Here is a 14,145-nt window from a genome sequence, read left to right on the forward strand (position 1 = left end):
TAGCTGATCAGCCTAGCCAGGTAAAAGCGACACTTGGCTACACTTGAAAGTGACACTTGTCACAAATAGAGTTCAAATAGAGTTCCAAGTTTCAAATAGAGTAAACCAACGAAAGTGCATGTTACGTACCTCTGTATTGATTTCAAGTGGAGATGAAAAATTCTGGGATTGTATGAGGGAACATCAAACAATCGGTAGAGTTAGGTTTGAGACAAGCCATGGGCAGACCAAAGCAAATACTATTCCAGCGCAGATTCCTGAGACTAGACACGCTGCACCGAACATGCCAGCTGTTGAGCTGTAGCGTGGTTCCACCATCCTGATGAAAAGAAACAAGATATCAGAGATTGAAAATTCATTCAAGGAACTCTGGACTTTCACATGTTTTGATTAAGGCATTCAATGCATAGATTAGTAAATATTTTACAAGAGGAGAGCATTGGTTGATTTAATGATCACTGAAGGTTGTATTCTGGAGTTCAATTTTTTGTAGAAACAGATTTAGTTGAGATTGTGTGAGATAGATTTAGCCAGTGAAGTTAGATGATTTGCCGAAATAAGTAATTCTGAGAATATTTCGATACATTTTTTCATCTTCACATTGTTTGTACACTAAATAGACTCCTTGTCTGAAATAATCTTTGAAATTATTCTTATTGACAACCGGGTCGGCTAATATTTTATGCTCCCCTCCTCTTCCTCTTACGAACCTTCGGAGAAACTGGAAATTAAATCTGCGGAGCTTCATATAAAAATTCAATAATCGTAGACCATGATTGGTCCATACCTTCTCTTGTTGCTTCATAGTATATGTATGAACATTCTGAAGCAAGAAGCACTCAAACTTTTAAGACAGGTAAAAACGCAATGTATAAATGTGTAAAATTTGAGAGAATAAAGTCAACTCGCCAAAAAAAAAAACAAAACGAATGAATAAATAAATAAATAAATAAAAGTTTAAGCTGACTTGTCTTGGGACATCTGTTCTCTTTCCTCTGAGCAGTTTCCATTGAAGAAAGGAACAGGGGCCCTAAAACGCGTCGGATTTTGTTTCGTTTGTTTTGCAAGTTGAGTTTGATAATTTCGCTTCTTAATGTTTGACATTGACTTTTTGTCTCTGTTTCAGAGAGTTTGATACCTTAATGTTTTTGGTTTTATCAGCTTCTGTTTGGTACAAATTTAAGACTTTATTTTTAGGTCACTCTGATACCCAGGCACACCTAATACGTGCTCAATCCGAATCATACCATAAACTTCATTCATATATTTTTAGATGGCCGTAGGCTCCTCAACTGGAGCAAAAGCAAATCGACTACTAAAAGAAGGAGAGGAATTTTTGCGTTAGGTTGGTGTGAATCACAATTACAACAAACTTAACTGTGAAAGTTTATTTTTAAATAGTTTATTGTATAGTAAGATAAAGTAAGATAAAACTCACCTGGGACAGTACATCATTGCTAAAGAACTATAGTATCCTCCTGAAAGACCTAAGATGACACCTAGGGCTAAAACAATCCAATCGTTCATGAACAAAACTCCAAGGGTCCTGTGGACTCCCCTTGGCTGGTAGTTGCACAGAAGAAATGCTGGAAGAAGCAGTCCTCGCAACAGAACCGGGATTATCAGTCCTTTTGGGCCTGGCTGAAAATTCAAGATCAAATATTGATTAAATTAGAATGATCGAATGACTTCAGTTCTTTGAAATGGGAAAGCCTGGTCTTAGAATTAAATTTGGGTAGTGTTGAGGAAGAAGGCGCCACATGACATTTTGAAAAAAAATTAGTTAGGGATAGTTTAGAGTTTGTCCGGGAGCTTAATTTCTCTTACCTTATGTTTGGACGGCGTTGAGCAGAAAAGAACCACGCCTCATCGGATATTGTCACGTTTAATCGGGCAATTCAATTTTTTACATGAAAACGGTTGTGCGGATTTTTGTGTAAACTCAAGTGGATTTTTGCGTAGTACAAAGCAAATTCCCTGAAATTTTCAAAGATCCGCAAGAAAGTGCTCTTGTAAAAAATTAGACTGCCCATTTAAATTTGGCATTAACTGATGTAGCTTGGTTCTTTTCTGCTAAATGCGGTCTATTTAAAAGTCTAGAAAGAATATTTGGTGCAGAACAATTTCAGTTATTCTAATTACGCCTTGCAGCAAAAAATAAATTTCAAATATAATGATCTCCATCCCGTACTTCATGTCTTTTGGCTCGTTTTGAATTTACAATTCTCTGATCTGGGCCCAATCTGGGTTGAAAGGTATCATAAAAAATATTACAACACAATACATCGCAACCAAAACATCATAATTGATTCTGCTGTACTTCCTATTATTAATTGTCCCTACTTTCCTCTCTGCTACCAACTTCTCACATTAAAATTTATGAGGGTACTACTATAATTCATACTCAATTGGAGTTTAAGATCAGATTAGGTTTAATTTTAACTCTCACTTAATTACCTAGAAACACTAGTTGTGTGATCAATCACATATTAGAAGGGGAAGAGTACGGTGACTTCACTATTTGAAATCACATAATATTTTTTCATACCCATATTCTGTATACTGGTAATATCATCACAACATTTTAGTATCTAAAGCTTGTGTAAACGAGCTGATTTTGGTAAGCAGAATAATTATATTGAGAAGTTGTATTGATTGCCTCTGATATGAGGAGTCAGGTAGAAGAGCAAGGCTGTATGGTTTCCTTGGAGAACTCATTTCCGCATTAGGAATATGCTCAACTATTTTCCCACTAAATGTTACAACCATAGGTACCTCAAAAATTGAGTGAAATAAATGATTTTTCCTGAGAAAAGGTATCCTTACCGTAACAGGAATTAAGAACTTGGAACATAGTAGAGGCCATTTTGCCACTCTTTCCATTTTTCCACCTCCAAAGTATGATGTGTTCAAGGTAAAGGATAGTCCGTGAAAAATACTTTTGAAAATATAGAATCCAGAATTATTATAGAAAATGATAACACTTACCCAAACAAACCAAGATGAGAACAGAGAACCCAACATAGCTGTGGCGTTGAAAGTGAGGAAGCACATAACACTAACGTAGTAGGTGGGTCCAATATTGAAGGTAGACTCTTTGATATCTGAAAGAATAGACGCTCAAAATTAATTAAGTAAACTGATGAGTTAAAAATGAGTGTGACAAGCAAAGAGAGCATGAGTGTGATGAGCAAGTCTGAGGGCTCCAATTGAAAACAGACTGTGATTTTCATTTTAAATGAAAATGTCACTTTGAGAAGCCAACATTTGACAGAAGCTGAATTTTATCTTCGTAAAAGATATTCTTTCATTTTTAATCCCCGTCATCAAATAAATTAACAAGAATAAATATGGATAGGGTACAATATCTCCTATCTTTAATATTCCATCTTTAGCAATAAATATTTCTAAGATGAGTACTGTAACAGACACATTCTTACATTCTTATCGAACTTCAAATCTTACTTGGCGTTAGATCAAATATTTTGATTGAAACCGTAACAGAATAACTTTACTAACATTATTCGAGCAAAAGGTTTGAGAGCCTCACAAAGAACATTATTTATTTATGATGATCATTAAAATTGAAAGATCTCTTTACTTGAGCTGCAAGGGTACGGAAAGTTCCAAGGTCCAAGGGGGGGTTTAAGTTCACTTGGCCTTTTCTCATTTTAAACCAAAATTCTTACTTCATCTTTAAGACTCAAAAAAAGGGTAAAAAGAGAAAACTTTTTCTCTTCAAAAAATTGAACTTTTTTATCATCGAAATACTGCAGTAAAAATATTTAAAAAATTTGACAGTGTTTTCCTGTGTTTTCTATTCTTACAGGCATTTGCTCATTTCCCAGAACCGGCACAGAACGGGCTGGTCGCATGGTTGAGAAGTTTCTACACCCCTGTGGAACTTTAATGAATGATCTCCCATGAATAACATTTTTTTTTTTTTAAGCCATTTAATGATAGAGATGCTTTCAAAGATTAAAGTATCCAACTTGAGATTGACTGAAACATACCTGAATGCACAGCAGGGAAAATAGCTAAGGTGATGAAGAAAATGAAAAACACATTGAAAAGTTGAGGAGAGCACTGTTTGAAAATTTTCCAATACGGTGGCCTGGAGTTGCCTTCTGCAGCTTTGGCTTGAATAGCTTTCTGATTCAATAGCTCGTGATACCTATAAAACCTCTGTTCAACAGAAAAAAGACAGAGAGAACAATTAAATAATGTCCACAAGAAAAGAAACCTGAATGAAACGAAAGGAATAGCGAAAGGAAAAGGGAAAAATTATCAGTGAAGAAAGTTTTGCTGAGTTGAATCAAAGCATCATATTTCAATATTTCCACTAAAAACTCTCTCCTGTATCGTAAAATATAGGTTGCGAATAATTTAGCTCATTTTTGTTTCATTGGAGGGTGTAAAATTGCTTCATAATCCGACATTCCGTGCTACAAACACGACAGATTAAAATGGTGTGGACCCAGCACCATTTCTCCACCTTGTTAAAATTTTAAATAGCCCGTTCTTTAATTATATATTTTGAACTGGAAACATTCAACCTAGCAGGTGGTAGATGGTTGATGAAGAGATTCTTAGGCGTCAGTTGCCCTATGAGCTCTGATACGACAGGAACATGCGGCATTTGGGTGTTGCAAAATGCCAGAATGCACTGTGGGAGCAGCATACATATATGAGGCCTTATATCTAACAATGGCGGATGTGAAAAATTACCTTTTAGAAACACGCTTAAAAAACTTTTTCGTTCACACAAAAATTTAAAATGTTTGGCTCTGGCATAATGTACAGATCTCGAAGATCACATCTCAAGTATTTTCTCAAAATTTTCTCGATGCCAAAACAGTTATTTTAATGTGTTTCGAAAAGGTAATTTTTCACATCCGCTATTGTTACAGATAAGTCCTCATATATGAATATCAAACCACCATAGTTTCAGATTATTTTGCCATTTTTAGTTTGTAAATGTTTGTAGAAATCTACTAACTAATAAAAGTATGATGCACTTACATTTAATGGAAGAGCAAAATAAGTGTCAAAGCACATCAAAAGAACGAAGAGTGCAGTGATGAAGTAGTAAATTGCAGCTGTCCTGTCATTTGGGGCCATGGCTGTCGAAACAATTGAAATAATGGAGGTGAAAGTTCCACTGATGTTCTGGAAAAAAGGAATCATTAAAATTAGTGAAAAATTCAGTCGAGTTTTTGATAAATGTGAGTCTGTAAGCAATTGACATTTGATGCACCTTACAAAAACCGTAATGCGCATTCATAGATGAAAAACAATTCATTCCGTGAGATGAACTAAAATTTACAGGCTGAAATCAAATGTACTCATAGACCATCTAGATAAATCAATGAGAGAATTTGGCTGCTTTAACAACCAGTGACAGCCGAAAAAAATGAGAGGATTTTCGATTGTTCTATTGTATTTGTACACACGACTATCAGAATTGTTTGCTTGTCGATTGGACAAAATAAAACTAAGGTAGAACTGGGTAAAAAGATTGGCTGAATTGTCATGCAGGGGTTTGTCATCAGGTTTGATAATTGACTGGTTCTCCATCATTGAGGAGTTACTGTGGGCTTGTCAAGTACCTGGCCTAAAAAGGGCGCTACAGGAAGCACAAGTGACTAATAGGAGATGAAACTGACCAATCGCCTGACTCCAGTTCACCTTAGTTTTGTCTTATCAAGTCAATAATTCAACCGTTGGCCTGCAACTTTATATCAAGATTTTTCATTTTTTCTCATTGATTAGTTCACTTCAATCCTTCCTAAGTCAAATATAAATCCTGAAGATTTTCACTTTTTTAAGGAAAAATTCCTATACAGAATTTTCCCCCATAGAACTTACAAGATTAGGACTCTTTCCAAATTTCCAGTTATCTTGAATACCTGAAACTTTTAATGGGAGTCAAAATTTATGAGAAAAAAATAACTTCAGACTGCTTAGAATAATAGTAGCAACCTCCTTTAAAAAAATCTCATCACCTCCCAAAACAAAAAATGTTATGATGAGATAAATTTGTTCACTTACTGAGCCAAGAATAACTGCGGAAGTATATTTAAGAGGTAGTTTTGCAGCCATTCCATAAACAGTGTTCTGATAGATACCATTTGCCACTGAAACAAAACAAGAGTGATGTATGTTAGACACACTGAAAAATTAGAACAAAGCAAAATCTACAAATTAATCAACATGAAAAGGAAACTCAAGCTCGGAATGTAATTCAGGGAACTGAGAGATAAAAGTTAAGATGAGAGACCTTATGAAACCTGTCACTTGCGGGACTAGACTGTCAGGTGGAAAACACGATGACACAACCACAATGATCCTAGTATTTAAACTCTGAGAAGAAAGGAATCTAAAAGTTCTCTTCAATAGATCTTAGATTAATTTATTTACATCAGGCAAGGCTTTAGTCAGATCCTTCATCTGCCTTTAGATAAAAGGACCAATTAATTTTTAAAATTCTAAGAATAAAATATGAATTCCATAAATCCTGGCGAGAAAAGAATTTTAAAAATAAATCTATGTTTGACACATCTTGTATTCTTCATCTTTTACCAAATTAGCCAAAACTTTGAGCGGATCTTTTACTCATCAGAATGTAAGAAGCATCTGAAAATGCATAGAAAATTTCATAATTCAAATGTGATTTTATCATTAGGGTATAAACTACCATCCAAGAGAACGGAACTTGAAAAAACTCTTTTTGATGGCTCTTGGATTATTTTACTCTCTTACATTAACCTTTGATCTTTAAAGATGTGAGGCTGTTCTGTAAAACTGAGTGACTGAAAAAAATATATAACGTGAGGCCATAAATCCACGTTCTTTCCACAGAGAGGCACAGCGTACATGTTCCATCATATTTTTTATAATATAAGATCTTGTTTTAGAGCCTGTTTTAGAACAACTATCCCTGAAATTGAAAATTTTCAGGCGCTATAATCTCTCATTTTACTGATCATTTCTTACATTTTTCTGGACATTTTTTAAATGTATCTACTGAAACTGTGACATGAAAACTAAATAAACTAAAGTTACAAATTAAAGAAGAATCTTGCAATTTATACTTGTTCTTCCGGATTTTCTTTTGTGATTTTCTTAATGCACTGATCATATCAACCAAACCATGGCCATTGTTAGGCAACTAAAATACGCACTCTCATAGTACAAAAATGCATTTGCTCCTTCGAAAAATCCACAGGAAAGCTGAAAACCTCGTTAGAAACACTTGAAACAAACCTCAAAAGAAATCTGCAAAAAATTACTACTCTATACGATTCAACCAGGTCATGCAACTTACTGACTAGTGTCTGTGTTTTTTCAATAAAAGTGACCACGTTTATGTACCTTGCGAGTGTGTATTTTATAGTTGCCTAGTAATGACTATAGATCAACCGCAATGGCCAATGCATAAAGAAAATTACAAAAGAAAACAATAGGAAGAATAAGTGAAAATTAAGAAATTCTAAAGATGACCCCTGATCAAGCTAAACCCTATTCAAGAATTCAGAGGAGGTAAATATTAAATTAGACAAAGGATTTCGAGAAACAATTGATCCACTTACTATTTAGAACAACTACAGAGCCGATTGTGATCCAAAAGAAGAACCCAGGCCAGGTACTTGAGTCGAGCATTGCGAGGACAACAGTTAAGAAGAATGCTAAAACTTCCGTGAGTATACTCCATACAATACGAGTTGTGAGATTACCCCTGGAAAAATAATTTGAAGATTTTAGATGAAATAATGTAAAATTCTTTAACATAGCTTCAAATGGGGGAAATCGATAATCGATCATTCACCTTTTACCACTGTTAAGAATGTATTTATGAAAGTTCAGCTTCTGTTTGTTGATTCATGAGCGAGAGAGGCTTTCTTGAGGTAGAACAAGAAACTGTTGAAGGAAGAACCAGTAGTACGCATTTCATTTAATTCATTCAATTTAATTTTTCAAACTTTTTCAACTTTTAGCAAATTTTTCCACAGTTAGTACTGACTCCTTCTTCTGCAGATGTTTATTTGAAATAGTTCATGGACACAAAAAGGATTTTAAACTTTTCAGTGGGGCTTGGAGTAGAATAATTCATCAAACATATGCAAACCTCATGATCAGAAATGGTAGAGAACTCAAAGCATAAAGAAATTAAAGGAAGTATTTGAAGGAATTTGTGCTCACCCGATAACAACAAATATGTTCAACCAGTTGAAGAAAAAATTAGGTACTTGAGATGCAATGCCTATGTAAGGCATGAAATTATCAGCATAATCAGACTTAACATCTGTGTTGTTTGCACTTAATTTATACTCTATAAAATACTGAAACAGAAAAATAAAAAATTATTAGTATTGTGGGTGAAGGTGAACAGACTGAAAATAGACAAAAAATTCGAATTTGGAGGGCACTATGCTCTTCTCAAGGAATTTAAAAACAGTAAAATTAAGTACGAAAGGTGAAATCTTTCAATCGCCAACTAGAAAACAGACCAGATCTATCTTCTGGCCATCTGAAAGAGAAGGCCATCTTCTGGGAAAGAGTAGGAGGGGGGAAGGGGGTGAATCTAAGGTCAAATGTTCTTCAAAAGTAGAAAATTACACAGAAATTCTTGAGATAGACTTTTTTGTGTTATTTTGTCGTGATTCCTTCCTCAGCTATATAGCTTTAGGTATCTTCTTCCCTCGAGCAGTTGGTTTTTCTTCTGGATATTGCTTCATTAAAACTGAGAGACAAACAGGATTTCCAATCCTGAGACCTACAATTGAGGACACCGCACCAATAACAGCCTATAACTTGGAACCGCGTTTTGAGAAAAACGCATTTAAAGTTTTGTTTTTGATGCACTGCGCAGACTTTTCTATGCACGTACCCGGTTTTGGTGTTTTTGGGTGACCTAACCCTTCTATTGAAGGATGCCGGGTAGATTTTGCAATACATTTCGGGTTTACACTCTAATATATTTAATTTAAAAAAGCGGTTTATAGGCCATTATTACACCCAACAGCCATTTTGATGGCAATATGAAGTATAAATCATTTTAATAACGCATGATTAACGCAAAATGAAAGAATATCGATAGTGAGTAAAGAAAGGGGTAACTAGCACCTTATAGGCCCTTAAGTTGATAGGCCCGCTTAAAGGTCGTTCTTGCACCCATCGATCCAGTGGCCTGACTTAACTCGGAAAAAAAAGGTTTTTCGACCTCGAGCCGTTAACTATCTATATTCTATCGCTACCACGGCAAAGTCCAGGGTACGTAGAATCCGAAAAGCAGATGGGCGTAATAACGACCTATACGCCTATAGGCTGTTCTTGGTGCGGTGTCCTCAATTCTACATTGCCGAACCATCTGATAGACGGAAAAGAGTAATAATTTTGAGAATTTAAGGAAATTCTTAATTTAAAAAATGGTTTCCTCTTTGCACCGCAGTGTGAAGCAAAATATAGTCGTAACATTGATGTTTGTAGCTATCAATTTGTAGAATTCCTTCAGTTGTTTGGTCATCATTGAGAAGAGGAGATCTATCTGCAGAAGAAAATTTGAGAAATTACAGCTTCTGAAAGCTAATATATCTTGATCTCTGAAACTTCTTTTGCAAGACAATCCTTTTTTTTTTTCAAAAAAATTATATTCCTTAGATTTGAGATGTAAGGTGGAAAGAATGCACTTTTCGGTTTTGATGTTTATCAGAGTTTACTTTTACATTTTTCTTAACCGATTCATTCTGAGGAATGAATATTTCAAGACTCAGTCACTGACAAGAACCCTTTTCTCATCCAACTTTTGATATTGTCATCTTTAGAAGGAAACAACAGAATAAGAACTAAAAACATGAGTAAAATAAGGCTAAAATATTTTAAAAAAACTAAAAAGGCAAGACAGTTCGAGGCGTTACAAGCTTATTTTCACTCCAATAAATAATAAAAATTGTCCGACGGGGAAGACGCCCTTTCCTTTAAGTATTTCTAATAATTTACTCTTGTTTTACCCATCGTTTCAGTTCATATTTCGACGTGTTCATATTTTAAGTCAATATGGTTTCCGCATCAATGTTATCTTTTCAAGTACAAGAAAATAATAATTGAAAAATGGAGAGAGAAAAATTAGACATTAAAAAAACAAATAATTAAACTTACATTTTTGGCAGTAATAAACATGTTCCACGGCATCAATGTTCCAATACCATGAAGTACTAAGACTAAATATACTAATTTACACCTGAAACAAAAATCAAACGATTGGCATGAGAAAAGGACTTAACAACTACAATTTAAATTTAATCGTAAGAACCATCATCAAGAAATTGGTGTTTTGACACGGCAGCACTAACCGCTATGTCATTTGGTACGTCTAAGTCTCCACGCGCGCCTTCAATTTCGACGGATAGGCAATTTCTCGGGTTAGGAGCACGTTGATTTGTATCCATTTCGCCGTACTGTTGTACGAATTGAACAGAAACGAGGCAATTCATTTAAAGCCCAGAAAAATACGTGCGCGAGAGTAAAATCTGACTACTTCTTAAATTCTAAAGTCTCGCAATTAAATTTTGACGGGCTCTAGAAATTCAGATGCGTTGCGATGCGTTATGGCAGCGTTAAGTTATTTGATACGTCTAGGCCTCCGCACGCGCCTTCAATTTCAACGGATAGGCAATTTCTCGACTTAGGAGCACGTTGATTCGTATCCATTTCGCCGTGCTGTTGTACGAATTGAACAGAAACGAAGGAGCTTTTTGCGACGCAATTTATTTAAAGCCCAGAAAAATACGTTCGCGAGAGTGAAATCTAATTACTTCTAAAATTCTAAAGTCTCGCAATTAAAGACGAGATCTAGAAATTTAGATGCGTTGCGAAGCGTTATGGCAGCGTTAAGTTATTTGATACGTCTAAGCCTCCGCACTCGCCTTCAATTTCAACGGATAGGCAACTTCTCGACTTAGGAGCACGTTGATTCGTATCCATTTCGCCTTGCTGTTTTGCGAATCAAACAGTGGCTAAAACACGTTTGTGCCGCTGCAAGTGGACAAATCCACTTTGCTTGGTTAAAATCAATAATTAATGTTTTCAAAATATTATCTAGGTTATATGACCTTTGATTTTGTTTTAAATTTTTCAGTCTATTGGCCTGGTTGCACGCTCAAATTTCCGTCAAATTCCGATCAAAATGATGACCAAGATGGCGGTCGAGAGTTATCTAGATTGATGAGTAAAATTAATTAAAACAGCGTGTTGATTGAAATAAGCATGAAATAAGCACGGTTGTGTGGAAATCAGATGAAGGATGAGCCCCACAGTTCCATCATTTACCATCAAATTTTTGCAGGCCGCGGAAATTTGATGGTAGATGGTGCGCACCAGTCACCATTTGATCGGAAATTGATGGGAATTTGAGCGTGTAACCAGCATATATACAATTTTTATGGGGAAGGAGGTGAATAAGAATAAGGTTGTTATAGGTAAAATCTGAGTTCAGTTTAAATTCTGAGTCCATGAAGAAGTGTTGAATCGTAAAGCTTCCACCCGTCGCCAAGAGGCCAGTGGAGGGTCTCTTGTCCCTGGAAAGGCGACGTTCTGACGCAATCTGTATCATGGAAATCTACAAGATTCGATCGTGAAAAAGCGATTAGTCGACACGCGCCACTGAAATGCATTTCCTGACGCCTGGCTTTTACGTGGTAGCTTCAACAACCCCGTTCAGCAAGTTCGCAACCTTCGTTGGAATCCGACCAATGGTCAGGCTGGCCATCTCGTCTGGCTCACCTGAGGATCGGACGGTGGAGACCGGCCAATGCAAGCCTATCTGATTACCATTTACGTCTCACCGGACGGGCGTTATGGGGACCCACAGCGTCGTACTGCCGTGCTAAGGAAGAACGCCGTATGAGCCTCCAGAGGTTGCCGAATTTCCTTCGACACATCACGAATTTTTGGAACATTTTTTTAAAAAGTTTCCTTCAAATTTTTCCGGATATTATGCTCGTGATTTTATCTAAATTGTATGCAAACTTGAAGGACAAATGGATTGCAAGCATTTTGCATAAAGGAACCAAGAGGATTCCAATGTTGCTAAGATTGTGCAACTTTTTTACCTTGCGAATAGAAAATGATCATCTAAACAAGTTTTATCTATACTCTCATTAAACTATGAATTTAAGACGAAAATTACCTTCGTAAAAATTCCCTTCATGATTTCTGTAATTTTTTTTGCAAAGAATTTAAGTTGCCCAATCTGAGCAACATTGGAATGCTCTTGGTTCCTTTTTGCAAAATTCAATCCAAATATTCATGACTTTCCTCAGAAATAAATATTTTCTGAGAGGAAATTTGGCAACGTTAGAATGTTCATACGGCGTTCTTCCTCAGCACGGCAGTAATGCCTTTCATGCATTGCCAACTTGGGGCTCACTTCGTTGCATTCAACGCCATCCCTCGGGCTGTTGAAAATAAAATGGTATGAAAAGCTAATTATCGTATCTCAGCGATGGACTGCGTTTCACACGCGTTGCATCAAGTTTATCGAGAGCTGGGAGGCTACCCTGCCGCGTTGACGGTTAACGTCGTATGAACACATGGATGTTGTCAAGTTTGATTGGATGAAAAGAATCATTTTTGAGAGATGTGACGGTGACAAGTTCTCTCGGATTTCAAATATCCTATCTTCACAGGTCAGGGCAGGGTGTCTACTACAACAGGTCGGTCGAAAATCAGTACTTTTACAGTAACTCCATTTGACAAATTTCAAAAATTTAAAAAATTTGGACTCCTCGCTTAAAATGCGACAAAAATGACAAAAAATTAACAAAATTCCGGACCCTCTTGCGGAATTTCCGCACTTTTTCAGGACTTCCGGACCGCCCTTAGAAAATTCGTACTATTCCCGAACTTTCCGGACTTGTAGACCGGACAGACACCTTGACGGACATTGTGAACATGAAATTGCCCGACTCTCTCCCGGCATAATTTTTCGTCAAAATTCTCTTCGCGAGAATTTTAAGTCGCGAGCTGTGTTAAAATTTAAAAAAATGAATGCTTTCGGCTGGAGGAAAAAATTTCAGGTTCCGCAGCGAAATGTCCTTACTTTTCAGCGTTAAGCAGAGTTCCCTGACTTTTCCAGGTTTCTCTTTACCTATTAGAAACATGTTACCCTGTGTCACAAGTATTTTACCCTGCAATTGTGAGACAGTTTTAATTACAATATCAATAATAAAATACCCTGAAAACTTTAGAAAAAAGTAGAAGTATTCCAGAAAAGTTGTGCAAAATTGGAGGGAACTTGGCAACGTACGAGCGAACATATGACGTTTTTCCTTAACACGGCGCGGCAGTATCAGGATGGGGTCCGACGGTATGATGTCATCGTCAGTCACGTGAGATGCAATGTTTAAGTCGACTCTGGTGAGCGGTCAGTGTAAGTTCTCAGCCACACGCAAACCATTATACACCGTGCTAAGGAAAAACGCCGTATGAGCCTTCAGACGTTGAGAAATTGTCGTCGACATATCATGAATTTTCGGCAAAATATGTGACTAATTTTCTTCTGGTTTTTCAGAGAATTTCGTTTGTAATTTTATCTAAAAAGTCTGAAAATTTCAAGGTAAATTATGCATCAATTTCATTCAAAATGAATACATATTTAGGGGAGATTCGGCAACTCTCGAATGTTCATACGACGTACTTCCTCAGCTCGGCAGTATACATTGCGTTCTTGGCATGGATGATAGTGAATGGCTTTGGCGGATCTATCAATTTGGCAACATTGTCTTTCCTCCATTTAAACCTACGGGAATGTATCGATTCTTGGAGGGGCCAGGTGCTCCGACAAGAATCGATTATTTAGCATAGGTTTAAATGGAGAAAATCCAGTGTTGCCAAATTGCTGGATCCGCCTCTGGCTGAATGGTCCTGATGGTAGCGAGAACCACGTGCAATAAGTCTGTTAACATTTTTCACTGAAGCGAACAGTAGTGCTGTTTATTATACAAATTTGCTTCGAAATTACGCTCAGTGCATCAGGAAGGTCTGCTGATCACTTTCAAAATTACAATGTGCGTAAGAAATCGCAGCATTTTTGATTTTCACCTTTCAAAAACTAGGCCATAGCAAAGACCGTATCCTTTTTGAGTT

At 36.4% G+C, this 14,145-nt stretch overlaps 1 protein-coding gene across 2 annotated transcripts in view; it reads right to left on the bottom strand.

The window, feature by feature from the left end:
• Ent2 (Equilibrative nucleoside transporter 2) overlaps positions 1–14,145 on the bottom strand; it is a 99,887-nt gene that overhangs the window by 4,792 nt on the left and 80,950 nt on the right. For both annotated transcript variants that reach the window (XM_019050039.2, XM_019050040.2), the window contains 9 exons: positions 10,159–10,240; positions 8,203–8,342; positions 7,593–7,738; positions 6,052–6,137; positions 5,023–5,169; positions 4,014–4,185; positions 2,989–3,104; positions 1,439–1,641; positions 130–319 (listed from right to left, as the gene is read on the bottom strand). In XM_019050039.2, coding sequence (XP_018905584.1) covers positions 184–319; positions 1,439–1,641; positions 2,989–3,104; positions 4,014–4,185; positions 5,023–5,169; positions 6,052–6,137; positions 7,593–7,738; positions 8,203–8,342; positions 10,159–10,240 — 1,228 coding nt within the window. In that variant the 3' untranslated portion in view covers positions 130–183. The remainder of the gene's footprint in view (positions 1–129; positions 320–1,438; positions 1,642–2,988; positions 3,105–4,013; positions 4,186–5,022; positions 5,170–6,051; positions 6,138–7,592; positions 7,739–8,202; positions 8,343–10,158; positions 10,241–14,145) is intronic.

This window comes from Bemisia tabaci, chromosome 9 (genome assembly GCF_918797505.1).
Source record: "Bemisia tabaci chromosome 9, PGI_BMITA_v3".
Lineage (NCBI taxonomy): Eukaryota > Metazoa > Arthropoda > Insecta > Hemiptera > Aleyrodidae > Bemisia > Bemisia tabaci.